General features: G+C 61.7%; 2 protein-coding genes across 3 annotated transcripts; one reads left to right on the forward strand and one right to left on the reverse strand.

Moving 5' to 3' along the window:
- The first annotated feature begins 238 nt into the window (after positions 1-238).
- On the forward strand, positions 239-4,858 carry NUBP2 (NUBP iron-sulfur cluster assembly factor 2, cytosolic). 2 transcript variants are annotated; one of them, XM_063414284.1, is made up of 7 exons: positions 239-373; positions 1,670-1,788; positions 2,370-2,568; positions 2,808-2,962; positions 3,112-3,222; positions 3,526-3,595; positions 4,173-4,858. In XM_063414284.1, the coding sequence occupies exons 1-7, from the start codon at positions 340-342 to the stop codon at positions 4,313-4,315; spliced, it is 831 nt and encodes a 276-aa protein (XP_063270354.1). In that variant the 5' UTR covers positions 239-339; the 3' UTR covers positions 4,316-4,858. The 2 variants fall into 2 exon arrangements, with proteins under 2 accessions (XP_063270354.1, XP_063270355.1); XM_063414285.1 differs by lacking the exon at positions 239-373 and adding an exon at positions 405-1,081.
- Positions 4,859-5,812: 954 nt separating this feature from the next.
- On the reverse strand, positions 5,813-8,769 carry IGFALS (insulin like growth factor binding protein acid labile subunit). Its single transcript, XM_063414570.1, has 2 exons — positions 8,658-8,769; positions 5,813-8,050 (listed from the first exon to the last, which is right to left on the reverse strand). The coding sequence occupies exons 1-2, from the start codon at positions 8,671-8,673 to the stop codon at positions 6,237-6,239; spliced, it is 1,830 nt and encodes a 609-aa protein (XP_063270640.1). The 5' UTR covers positions 8,674-8,769; the 3' UTR covers positions 5,813-6,236.
- Between the last annotated feature and the right edge of the window lie 4,748 nt (positions 8,770-13,517).

Genomic DNA, 13,517 nt, shown 5'->3' on the forward strand with positions numbered 1-13,517 from the left:
CCGAGCGCCCATTGGCTGCGACCGAGCCGCGCCCCTTGACCATTGGCTAAATGCTCTGTCAGTCACAGGTGGAGGGGGGACGGAGGGGGCGGGGTCTGAGAGAGCCCGGCGCTATTGGCTGCCCTGCGTGCCAATCGGTAGAGAGTGGCGCCATTAGGCGGCCGCTCGCGAAGGGAAAGCACTGAGCCCATTGGCTGATGCGAGATGAGCACGAGAAGTGGATTGGCTGCGAAGCTCTGAAGGGTGGGTCCTCCGGTGAGAGCACGGCCGGCGATTGGACATAGTACCTGTCAGTCTAAGGGGCAGGAGTAGCGGGCCGGCGGAAGACGGAAGCGGGCGATGCGGGGAGGCAACATGGAGGAGACGGCCGAGGGTGAGCGGCGGAGAGGCCGGGCCTGGGGGAACCGGGCTCCGGGGTCTCGGCCTGGGGGCCCTATCCGCCTCGCGGGGGACGTCTCAATCCGAATGACCGGGCCTGGCGGGGGGCCAGGACCCGGTTCCGCGGAGTTGCCTCGGTGTTCGGCCCGACTCGCGGTGAGGGGAGATCCGGGCCGGGCCGGGTTGCCATAGGCGGCGGCACCGGTTATCAGGAGGTGACGCTGAGCCTTGCCTGAGGCCCGGGCCTGGCTCTCGCGGCAGACAACGCCGAGTACGCGGCCCGGCGCGGGGCTGCCGCTGTCACCGGGCAGTGTCCCGGGCGCACCCCGCTGCCGGCCCCGTCTCGGCCCTCCCCGGGCCCCGTCTCACCCCTCCCCGCTGTGGGGCCCGTGGCCTTTACCTTCGGCGGAGGTGCGGATGAGCTCTGCCATGGTGCATGCGGGCTCCATGCCGCCGCTGCCGCTGTGCTGCCGGGCCGGCCCCGGCGCGTTGAGCCCGTGCCCGGCCGTGCGGAGGCGCCGGATCGCGGCCCGGCTGGGCGGGCGCTGTTTGCCGGCTGTGGCTGGAGCGCCCCGCTGCCCCCTGTGCTGCCCCGGCCCGAGGACAGCGGTCCGAGCGCTCCCTGCTCCGGGGAGCGGAGCCCAGAGCAGAGCCGGGAGCGCTGACAGCTCAGCAGGGAATGGACGGAGGGATGGAGAGCAGCGTGGGACTGGCAGGAAGCGTCTGGTGTGGCATGGAGAAGGAAACGCCAAGGGCCTGAGCTCACCGTCAGCCTGCGGGCTCAGCTCGTGAGCCCCAGTGCGTGTTTATTGCTCTGCTGCCCAATTGCCGCTTAGGTCATTCGGATGAGCTTTTGCTCCCCACACGCAGCGTTTATTGCCATTGTTGTCCCTTTTCTCATGACAAAATGTCTGTGACACATCCACCTCTTCTTTCCTGCTGCCTTACACTGAGGGCAGACCTCACTGGTCTCCTCCCGAGGGGCAGCTCTGATCTCTGCTCCGTGTGACAGGGACAGGACCAAGGAGTAGCTGGAGTGGTGCCAGGGGAGGATTAGGTCGGATATCAGGGAAAGGTTCTTCCCCCAGAGGGTGCTGGCACTGCCCAGGCTCCTCAGGGAATGGGCACGGCCCCAAGGCTGCCAGAGCTCCAGGAACACTTGGGCAAAGCTTTCAGGGGTGCCCAGGGTGGGATTGCTGGGGGGTCTGTGCAGGGCCAGGAGCTGGGCTGGATGATCCCTGTGGGTCCCTTCCAGCTCAGGCTGTTCCATGATTCTGTGATACCCTTGCAGAGAGAACCAACCTGGCCGGGGTGCGGCACATCCTGCTCGTGCTGTCCGGGAAGGGCGGCGTTGGGAAGAGCACCCTCTCCACTGAGCTGGCCCTGGCGCTGCGGAACGCTGGCAAGAGGGTGAGCGAGGCTTTGGGGTGCTGAGCTCTGGCCTTTCCCTTCCAGCCTTCAGCTGGGCTGGATTTTATCCACCCTTTCCATGTGGATGTTCTTGGTGGGCAGCGTGTGGATTGTCTGTGAAAATGCAATTTATGGTCATGTGATCCAGTTCAGGTAGTTGGATCAGGTACTGCAGTTCATTTGTCTTAGCTGTTTTATTAAATCACCCAATGTTTGTTGTTGTAATTGGCACTGGGACATAACTTTGCTGCTTTGTGGTGTCACCCTCTCTCCCTCTGTGGGGTGAAGTGGGTGAGCTCAAGGACTGTTAAAATGGGGATAAAAAGGAGTGTGGGCAGGAGACACTGAATCGCCTGAGGATCTTTTTAAAGGCTCTCTGCAGCCAGTGCCACTTGGGTTCTGGCATAAAGCACATGTAAACACGCAGGAGATGCTCCTTGGGGAGAAGGAGGTCAGGAGGGATATGAAATTTAAAGCATTTGTGTTTCAAATGTGGCTGCTGAGCTGCAGAGGCTGTTGTGGAAGTGTTGGGGTGGTCGGGGGTTGCTGAGCCCACCCTGAAGGGCTGTGCCCGTCCCCAGGTGGGGATCCTGGACGTGGACCTGTGTGGCCCCAGCATCCCACGCATGCTGCGGGTGCAGGACAGCGCCGTGCACCAGTGTGACAGCGGCTGGGTCCCCGTCTTCGTGGGCCAGGACAAGGCCATCGCCCTCATGTCCATCGGCTTCCTGCTGGAGAGGCCGGACGATGCCGTGGTGTGGAGGGGACCCAAGAAAAATGGTAACACCGGGGTTTGCTGCTGCTGAAACCTCCTGTGACTGCTCCTGGAGGGGTTATCCCTGGGGAAACAAAGCTCCTGTTCCACAAGGATGGGCTGAAATCGCTCATATGGGGAGAGTGCAGCACATGCTGGGCTGACAGACAGAATTGTCCCCTCTCCCTGGGGCCCTGTCCCACGGCTCCCAAGCTGAAACCCGCTGTGGTTTGGGGTTTTTTATCTGCCTCTTCTGTTTCCATAGCTTTAATCAAACAGTTTGTCACCGACGTGGCCTGGGGGGACCTGGACTTCCTCATCGTGGACACGCCACCGGGCACGTCCGACGAGCACATCTCCACCGTGGAGGCCTTGAGGCCCCACTGGCTGCTCGGAGCAGTCCTGGTCACCACTCCTCAGGTAGGACACAGGGCTGGAATTCCTGGCAGGCAGCAGGCTTGGAGCAGGGAAAGGGCTGTCTGTGGATGCTTGTTCTACACACCTGCTCTGGAGCCACAGTCAGAGTGGCCAGAGGGATCCCCAGTTCTGCTGTTCCCCCTCAATTCCAGGCTGTGTCCGTGGGGGATGTGAGGCGGGAGCTGACGTTCTGCAGGAAGGCAGGACTGCGGATCCTCGGCATCGTGGAGAACATGAGCGGCTTCGTGTGCCCCCACTGCTCTGTGAGCTCTCCTGACCTTCCTGTCCAGCCTTGGGGCTGCTGTGAGCTCTTCCTTGTGCCAGTGGGGTGCTGAGCCCTGGGTGGAGAACTGGGAAGTGCCACGAGGGTGATGCTGTGAGCCCAGGAGAGGAGACGCTGCCAGCTTTGGGCTCTGCTCTCCTGAGGAGCACTGGGAGAGGGCGGGGGCACGGGGAATGCCTGGGGCTGGAGGGCGGAGGGCAGCTGGCTCTGCTCAGGGCCTGGCAGCTCCTGCCCTGTCACACAGGGCTCCGGCCTTCCTGACTCACTGCTCTTCCTCCTTCAGGAGTGCACAAACATCTTCTCCAAAGGGGGAGGTGAGGAGCTGGCTAAGCACGCCGGGGTGCCCTTCCTGGGTGAGTGGCCTCTCGGGCAGAGCTCTGCTCAGGGCTGATCCTGTGGTGCTCTGGGAGGGCTGAGCACAGAGAAGGAGCATCACAGGGGCAGGTGGGCTGGGCTGTGAGCCCCAGGCATCTGGGCAGAGCTGAGGTTTGTGCTTTGCTTCTCTGCCATCCAAACTCCTCACAGTGGGCCCCTGGCCCTGCTGGGACAGAGATGGTGATGCCAGCAGCCTGCTCTGACTGCTGACATCATGGTGACAGTGTAAACAGGCCTGGAGCCCCGTGAGAACCATGTTGAAATGTCTGGAGCCTTCCTGAGAAATGGGGGCTGAGGGCTGAACCCTATCCCTGGACAGGGCTGGGATCAGATAGGAGAGCCCCTCTCCTGAGGTACAAGGGTGGAGTCGGGTCTTGGACCCAGAGGAAGTGACTGCAGCTGGGAATTATCTCCTGGAGAGCTCAGGGAGGGCAGTGGTGGCTCTTCCCTACCACCTTCCCTGGAGTTGACTGTGGCAGTGTGTTTTTTATCCCTGGCTGCAGCCCTTGGCCGTACAGGGAGCGAGTTCTCACTCTCCCCTCCCTTGTCCCACAGGCAGCGTCCCCCTGGACCCCCAGCTCAGCCAGAGCTTGGAAGAAGGCAGAGACTTCATCCAAGAGTTTCCCAAGAGCTCTGCCTTCCCTGCCTTGACTCACATTGCCCAGCAGATCTTGGATACATCACAGAGGAGCTCCTGAGGAGGGTGTGGAGCTGGACTGGTGCCAGCCTGGCAGCCCCAGCAGCGGGAAGGGCATGCAGGAGCTGTTTAACTCAGACTCACTAGGGTGTGAGGGAGGGGGTGCACAGATTGCTGCTGCTGCTGGCAGTCCCAGAGGGAAGTAGCTGCATCCCCTCAGACTCACAGAGACTGGAGCTGCAGTGTCAAGTGCTGTTCTTCCCTCAGCGTTCCCACATGGCTCCAATCACCTGGATCACGGCTCCGTGTGCTGCTGCCTTCTGCTGCCCCTACCTGATGGATCACACAGGACTTGCTTCAGTGCCTGGGTCGTGCTGGGTGCTCCCATGTGGAGCCAGGCCAGGCCCCTGCTCTTGGAATTCTCGGCTCACTGGTTCCTGATGGGCTGGTGAGGGCACAGCATGGGCTGGGTGTGAGGAAATGCCTTCAGGAGCTGTCTGGAAGCTGCATCCATTGTGCTGGAAGCCCTTGGGCCTGCCAGGCTTGTGTGACTCAGGAATATTTTTCAAGGTTCCAGGCAGTAAACACTTTTCTTAAAATACAAGTCTGCAACTTCTGTTTCTCCATGGCTTTAGGCCTCGCTTTATCTCTGAATCTTGGCTCCTCACATGCATCAAGGTGCTTCTGGCTTTTCCCTGGTTTCCTTGCTGGAATTCAGCTAAATCTCTCCTATAACAGTGTCAGGATCCAGCCTGTCCCTTGACTTGCTGTGAGGCAGCCCTGGCAGCCCTTCATGGGATGCTTTGCCCCAGCCTGGGGCTCCTCTGTGTCCCCAGGTGGTTCCTGGTTCATTCACTTCCCAGTGTCCTGTTCCCTGCATCTCTTCCCATGGGCTGCTGCTCCCATGGGACCTGCCCTCCTCTTGCAGGCTTGAGTTAAGCTGGGGAAGCAGTGAGGGTGGTGGCCTTGCTCATCATCTCCCTCCCTCCCAGACTCTGAGCCCCTCCTGCCTGCCTCCCTCTTTGGGACTCACCCTCACAGTGAGGTGCCTTTGGGACTCACCCTCACAGTCAGGGTTTGGGAAGACAGGGAAATCCTGATTTCCACTAACGAGACTGATTCCAGCAGGCAGGGACTGCCTGGAGAGCAGGAGCAGCATCCAGCCCTGCTCCTGCTGCACAGGGACCCACACCCGAGCAGGTTTCCCCTCATGCAATTTTCCAGGAAATTTTTGTCTGACCTTTGGACACTTATCTGGGATTTGGAGAGCTGGGCAGTAGCGCTGCAATCTGTCAGGGCTGTTGGCTCCTGTGGGCTAGCTGGGCATTTCTTGCTCCCTCCCTGGGAATGTGTCCCCCACCCAGGGCTTGCAGGAAATGCTGGGAGCCCCCCGGGAGCCTGAATCCCTCACCCTGAGGGGCTCTGGGGAGAAATCCCGGCCGTGGGCAGCGTGAGCTTTGGAAAAAACGTAACTTACAAGGTGGGTTGCAACAGCTCCAAAGGTTTATTTGTCTGCTGCCATTTATCAGGTGAGCAACGAGTGCCCTGCCTACACCTGCTGCTGCAAGGAATCATTACAGCAAGTCCTCTACCCCCTTCCCTAAGCTCAGGGGTGCTTTTAGGATTTATCCACTGCTCCATGGCAGGAAAACACTTTGGTTTTTCTCATAGAAGTCCTGGCCTGGGCAGGGCTGCCCCTTGCTGTGGCTGCAGGGCTGGGGGTGGTGCAGCGTTCCCCCATCCAGAGATGCTCCTGCTGGGCACAACCATGCTGTGCCCTGGAGGCTGCTATTTAAATATTGAGGATCTGAAATACTCAGTTTGAAGCCCAGGGGGGCTGGTGCCCATCCAGCATCTTCTGAGCAAGGCGGCTCCTGGGGGTGGTGGCAAATGTCTGCTCATCTGGGGTGGCCACAGAGCCCCGGCTGCTGCTGCTGCTGCCCCGGGGAGGTGTGTGAGGGTCCGGGGAGGGCCAGCCCAGCTCAGCAGTGAGCAAAGCTCTCCTGGGCAGTGTCACGGAGGTCCAGCCCCGCCAGCCCCGGGGGCTGCAGGCAGGTGAGGTTGTTGTAGGTGTAGATGGGGACGTGGGTGTCGTCCCCCTCGGCCACCGACTGCACGAAGCGCGGCACCACGGCGGGGTGCTGCAGGGAGAAGTCCCGCAGGCCCTTCAGCGAGCAGTTGCAGTGCCAGTTGTTGCCCCCCAGCCACAGCTGCTCCAGGGCGAAGGGGGGGCACAGGAATGCCACCGAGAAGGTCTCCAGGGAGTTGTTCCTCAGGCTGAGGTACCGCAGGTTGGCCAGGGGGAAGATGATGCTGGTGTCCAGTGTCTCCAGCTGGTTGTGGGAGAGGTCAAGCCAGAAGAGTCTCTGGAGCGGGCTGAAGGTGTCCTGGGAGATCTCCAGGAGCTGGTTGGAGGAGAGGAACAGATACTCCAGGTTGCTCAGCCCCATGAAGAGCCGGGGCGAGAGGTGGCTCAGCCTGTTGTGCTTCAGGTCAAGCTCCAGGAGCTCATGCAATTCGCTGAAGCTCTGGTCCTCGATGAGAGAGATGCTGTTGTGCTGCAGGAAAAGGCGCCGCAGGCTGGAGAGCCCAGAGAAGGTGTTGGCCCGGATCCTGCCCACACAGCTGTGCTCCAGGTGGAGGCTGTGCAGCTTGGTGACCCCCTTGAAGACAAAGTCGGGCAGGACCTTGATGCAGTTGGCAGACAAGTGCATCACCGCCACATTGTGCAGCCCCAGGAAGGCCCCGGGCCTGACGTCCTGTAGTTGGTTGTTGTTGAGGCTGAGCACCTCCAGCTGGCCCAGCCCCTCGAAGGTCCTTTCCACCAGGCTCCGGATCCGGTTGTGCCCCAGCTGCAGCTCCTCCAGGAACTGCAGGTCCTTGAAGGTCCTGGGCCTCAGGCTGGTGATGGAGTTGGTGGACAGGCGCAGCACGTGCAGGCTCAGCAAGCCCAGGAAGGTGTCCTCATAGAGCGAGACCAGGCGGTTGTGGGACAGGTCCAGCCACCGCAGCGACTTCATGCCCATGAAGGCGCGGGGTGCGATGGCGTTGATCTGGTTGTGGTTCAGGTACAGCTTCTGCAGCTTCTGCAGCTTGACAAAGACGTTGATCTTGATGCCCTTGAGCGCGTTTCCGCTCAGGTCCAGCTCCTTCAGCTCGGTGAGGCAGCAGAAGAGCTGCTGCTGGAGGTAGGGCAGCTTGTTCCCAGCCAGGATCAGCTCCCTCAGGTTGGGCAGGTCGTGGAACACCTTGTCAGGCAGCACCACCAGTGAGTTCCAGCCCAGGTTCAGGTACCAGAGGTTGGAGAGCCCAGCAAACAGCCCTTCCTCCACCTTGCTGAAGTGGTTGTTGTTGAGGCTGAGGGACACGAGGTTCTGGGTGTGCAGGAAGGTGTGCGGGGCCAGGTGCCTGAGGTGGTTGCGCTCCAGGTGCAGGTGGTAGAGGCCGCGCAGGCCGTGGAAGGCGTGCTGCTCCACGGAGCCCAGCTGGCTGCTCTGCAGGTCCAGGAAGTCCAGCGCAGATAAATTCCTGAAGGCAGCGGCCGGCAGCTGCGTGAAGTTGTTGCCGTCCAGCCACAGGGCTTTGGCGTTGGGGGGCACATCCTCGGGCAGGCGCGTCAGGTTGCGGCCGCTGCAGAAGACGTTCAGCTCCTCGCTGTAATCGTCCAGGCTGCAGGCGCAGAGGCTGGGGCAGCGCGGGCCCTCCCCGTCCCCCAGCTCCTTCGGGGGGTCCCCCCCGGGGGGCTGGGAGGCGGCAGCCAGCAGCAGGGCCAGGGGGAGCAGGAGGGGGATGCCTGCTGGGGGGTGGAGGAGAGGGGTCACAGTCAGTGTAGGGCTGCTCTGGGGGACACCCTTGGGACCCCTTGGAACCCCCTTGGGACACCCGTGGCCCCTCTTGGCTGTGTGCCTGCATCACTGGGGCTCGGGGTGTGTGGAGGGGTCGTTCCCAGCCCGATGCACACACGGGGCAGCTGCGGGAGTTTCCAAAGGCTGGATCCCTTGGGAAGCGGTCCAAGATCCTCCTGCCAAGCTCTGACCCCTCGGGTGCAGAGACCCCCCCTCCCTCCAGTTCATCTCTTTATTGCAGCGGCAGCCTCAGTAAGCCCCCAGCTCCTTCTCCGCCTTCCTCCCTGCCCCCTTGGACTCTCTCAGCACTGAAGGGTCTCAGTACCACGGTCCCTGCCTGTCCCTGCACTCCCCATCCAGGTTTGGGCTCTGCCCTGCATTGCCTGCAGCCCCCCCAGGCAGCCCGGGGCCCCCAGAATGTCTTATAGGCAGCGGAGGAGGAGCAGATAAAGGGTGACTGGAGCCCGGGCAGAGTCTGAGCGTGTCCCCCCAGTCCCTGCCTGTCCCCCCAGTCCCTGCCTGTCCCCCCAGCCTGGCCGAGGGCAGTTCCAGCCTCACCTTTGCCTGCGCTCATGGCGGCGGGCAGGGCAGGGCTCCTGCTCCCGCTCCCGCTCCGCTCTCCGGCCCCTCCGACTGCGCAGGGATGGATGGAGCAACCACCTTGACGCCTGTCCAGCCGCCCGGCCGGCCGCGCTTAACCCCAGTGCTGCTGGCCCGGGCCGAGGCCGAGCCCCGGGGACAGGCGGGCGGGGAGCGGCTCCGGGACGGGCTCCCCGCCGCTCCCGGCTCTGGGACTGCCTTCAGGGCAGCTCGGGACAAGGGCAGGGAACGAGGTGTCCGAGAACCTGGCGGGGTCCTGCCGGAGATGGGGTCTGTGTGGGCTTTGAGCGTGGGGGAGGAGAGGGGTAACCTCACAGGGTGTCCCACACGGAGCTCCTGGAGGGTCTGAGCAGCAGCACTGCCGCTTCCCCGCCCTGCTCTGCCGGGGATGCCCTGGGACAAGCCCTGGTGGCGGGTCCTCACTTTCCATCAGCACACAAAAACCACACGCTGGGGCTTGGAGCATCCACAGGACACAGGGATTAAAGGTTTGGGGATCAGCCTGAGTGCGAGATGGGCTGAAACACCTGGGGGTTGATGGTGATGCAAGTAGGAAATGAGTTGGGAAACCCAAAAAACTCTTTCCTGTGTGGCACTAAAAACCTCGGGGGTGAAACCCTCAGCCCCCTCCTGGCATTTTCTCATTTTCTCTCCTGTCTTGCCTCCTGGGTGGGGATGGTGCTGGAGCTCTACACCCTGCTCTGCCCAGTGCTTCTGTGCCAAACAGGAAACAGCAAAGCCAGAGTGCCCCTGCTGAGGTGGTGGCTGTGGGGGTCCCCTGCTGCTCTGCCAGCCAGTGGGATGAGGGTGGGTGATGCTCCAGGGCTGGCAGATCACACTCTGCCCCTGGCAGCTCATCAAAACCACCCCAGGGAGGCCACTGACCTCATCCTGTGTCCCAGGTTATTTCCCCACCAGGCTCCAGCACAGGTTCTGTGGAATCTTTTACCAGTTTCCAGGAAAGAAAAAGCCACAGCAAGAGGAGCCCTGTGGCCAGCAGCTGCCAGACAGAAAAGCCATGGCTAAACCTTCCCCTGTCCTGGTAGCCCCACTCCCCCTGCAGGCTGGCACCACTCCCACCCAGCCCTCCAGGAACAGGGATCTCTGCCCTGGGGTTGCTCTTCCCAGTCCTGCTTCCCCCAGGCTGGCTTGGGAGGTGCAGGGGGAGCAGGGATTCTCCCCCCAGCATTCCCACACCACGGGCACCCCACCACGCTCCCACCTTGCCCCTTCCATGGGAGCCTGGCATTTCCCAGCTCGCAGACGACACCTCTGCTCCTCACCAGGCACTGCCATGCCCGTGGGAAGAGGTGTTGGAGAGACATCCATGCTCCAGCCTTGCCACCCAACTTTCCCACAGGCTCTGTTTTCTCTCTTCCCTTTTGGCCCTGAGCAGAATTCCCCTCCCTCTCTATTTTAATCCTCTCTTCTGGGAATTTATAGATCAGGAGGGAGAAATGAGGGATTGGGATACATGCACCCACTGATAGGCACTGAGCACATATTGACACAAGGTGTAATCAATCTGGAAGCTAAAAAGAGCTGAACCAGCACAGGTCAGCCAGCCAAAACCCACAAACCTCGTTGGGAAGTTTAAACAAGCCCTGCCTGCAGCTGGGAGCAGGTTTATCCCTGCCTCCAGCAGCCCTCCGCAGGGAAAGATCAAATGAGATGAGATGGGAAAACAAGGAGGGTAAATCAGGAAATCCCTTCCCAGTGTGGTTGTGGTGCAGGGAGGAGCTGGACCCATCTCCACCTTCAGAGATCCTTGAGGTGTCTCCTCCAGGCCTGTTCCACCTCTAAAGCTCCCTGGCAGCCTCTCCTCCAGATGTGTCTCCTGTGGCAGGAGATGCTGGGACCCTGCAGCTGCTGGTCCCTGCACCCCAGGCCCGCAGCTGTGACCCACAGCTCCACGGCCACCGTGGGGACCCCGCTCTGGGTCCCCACCACGGGTGTCCCTTTCCCAGCGTGTCCCTGGCCAGTGTGGACCCCCCTGTCTGATCCCCCCACCACTTCAGCTCCAGCAGATAAAGTCCCCAGCCGGGACCAAAGTCTGAGCCCCTCCCCTGGTTGCCATGGAGAAGGCTGTAATGGTATTAGGAAAAGCAGCAAAATCATTCAAAAGTAGTTTTTAAACCAATTTAAACTCTAAGGAATCATTTACCTTCCCCAGCAGCCCTCCTGTGCCTGCAGGTCCCTCCCCAGGAGCTTCCCAGTCCCTTTGGATGGGACATGCCACCAGCTGTCCCTGTCTGTCCCTGGGCTGGCTGAGCTGGGGAGGGGACAGTGCTGGGCCACATCTGCTGCGGGACCCCAGGAGATCCCTGGGCCATCCCCACCCAGTGAGAGACCAGGGGTGCTCTGGACACCAGCAGGGACAGCACCCACCCAGTGAGCCCTGAGGGGAGCGGGAGGTGACACGTGTGGCATTGCCACAGCTCAGGGATTATTTTTAGCAAATCTTGCCAAATATTGTCCCTGTCTGGAGGAGAGCATCTCGCGTTGCCAGGGTAACCAGAGCTCCTGCTCCTCGTTCAGGACCAAAAACGTGCCCGATAGAGAGGGGAGGGGTGACACAAGCACTGCAGGGCTTGTGCCACTCTCCTGGGGACACCAGCAGGGACCAAGCCCCAGGAGTGGTGGCTTTGCCTGATGCTCACTGACCACTCACTTTTCTGGTCATCTTGGTCCCTGCTACTGGAAATGGGGACCAGGGAGTGGTGGCAGCTGCTGGTAAAGGTCCCCATGGGTGCCTCTGAGTGCCACCTGCTGCCCTGCCACGGCTGCAGGGGCTCATGTGGGAGGCTGGGAAAGGTTCCTGATGTTGTGGCAGCTCCCGGGGATGCCAGTGACTGCCCTGGTGGTGCATCACCAGCACCAGCCTGGCCAGACTGGTTGGACTGGGAGAGCTGAGGACCTCCCCAAGACATGACTCAGAGTGGCCAGGGCCACTGCTGGAGGCAAAGATGGGAAAATTCCCAAACATTGAGGGATGGGGAGAAGAGGGGCCCTGGGAGCTGGGATTTGGAAGTACATGAAGGCAGGGAATGGCAGAGCAGTGGCTGGCAGAGTGCAGCTGGACTGGGGGAGTGAGCAGAGGGAAGGGAGGCAGCCAGCCTGCCTCACTCATCCTGGCAGTGCCAGGGTGGGCAGGGAGCGGGAATGGCAATTTCCATGTCCCAGACCTGGACATGGGCATCCTGCTGGATGGAGGGAGCAGCCTGGTCCTGGGAGTGCCTGGCTGGAGGCAGGATGGGAGTGTGGCAGAACCACAGCCCTCCCCCTGCCCGTGATCACAGGGCTACAACCCCCCCTGCCACGGCCTCCCTGCCTGCCCCTTCCCAGCTCTCCCCCAGCCCCAAGGGGAAGCGCCTGGAGATGCCAGGGGATGACAAATGGAACCTGGGGTGGCAACGGGTGCTGGCAGCCCCCAGACCCAATATCTCCTGGGCTGCATCACGAGAGGGGTGCTCAGCAGGGCAGGGAGATGATTCTCCCCCTCAACCCCCCAGGAGCACACAAACATCCACCCTTGGGATCCCGGGACAGGGCAGACCTGGATGGGTCAGAGCAGACCCAGAGGGGACCCTGGAGATGGTTGAGGGCTGGGAGAACCTTTCCTGTTCTTTCTGGGAGAGCTGAGAGAGGTTCTGCAGCTCCCTCCTCCTCTCCCTTCTCCAGGCTGGGAGAGCTGGGGCTGTCCAGCCCGGAGAAGACCTGAGGGCTTGGGAAAGTGTCAGAGAAAAGCTTTTCCTCAAGCCAGGAGAAGGGGTGGTGGTTTTAAACTGGAAGAGGGTGGATTTAGGTTGGATATAAAGAGAAAATGTGCGGTGGGGGGTCGGTGGGAGCCGGGTGCCCAGAGGAGTGCCCATCCCTGGGGCACCTCAGGCACCCCGGGAGGCAGGGTGCTGCTCTGGCATCCCGGCAGGAATCTGCCAGCTCCGGGAGCGGACGCGAATTCCTTTTGCTGGCGCTGGAAGCCAGATGGAGCCCGTCACTGCGCTAAGGCCGTGCGGCTCTGCGGAGAGCCGGGAAGGGCGGGGGCTGCTCGGCGGTCCCCGCGGGGGCACAGGGCCAAGTGTGACCCTGCCGAGGGCTGCCCGGGCTGCAGCACAGGCGACAACACACGGCGGGCTCGGCCCGGGGGCTGCGCGCTCCAAAGCTCCCCCGGAGCCCCTGTAAATCCACGGGATTTACACGGGATTTTTGGGAGCGGTTCCACCTCTTAGAGCCTCACCCCGCGTTTAGGGGTACCTGACAAGGAGAGCGCAAACCCCTCAGGACAGAGCTGGATCTGGGTGGACCGGGGTTGTCAGGTTTAGTCCGGAATGGTGGCGCAGATTCCGAGCTGCAGGGACGCCCCAAAACTTCATTTCTCAGCCCGAATCTGCTTTTTGTGGTGTTGCCCGGGACAAAATCGGCTTCGTATTCCCGCCCCAGGGGAAAAGCGGTCACTGACGCTCCTGGTGCCGGCACACGTACCTGGTTATTTGTGCAAACCTGGGCCGTTTGCATCGATAACGCCATGTTTCATCAATAACACTGTGTTTGCATGGATAACGCCGTGTTTGCATGGATAACACCGTATTTGCACGTGTTAATTGTCCTCTGCCGCGTGGAGCGGGCTCGCTGCGGCTCAGAGAGCAGCCGTGGGATGGGTGAGGCTGTTCCCCCCCAGATGAGGCTCTCGGGCTCCGGGACAGCACCCCGGGGTGCGGGGTGGAGGTGCCCGTGGCTGGGTGTCCCTGCGGAGCCGCTGCTCAGCTCCTCGTGTGCCCGAGCACCGCCCCCCCCGAGGCTCCTGGCGCCGTGGGCAGG

Source organism: Prinia subflava, chromosome 17 (assembly GCF_021018805.1).
Source record: "Prinia subflava isolate CZ2003 ecotype Zambia chromosome 17, Cam_Psub_1.2, whole genome shotgun sequence".
Taxonomy (NCBI): Eukaryota; Metazoa; Chordata; class Aves; order Passeriformes; family Cisticolidae; genus Prinia; species Prinia subflava.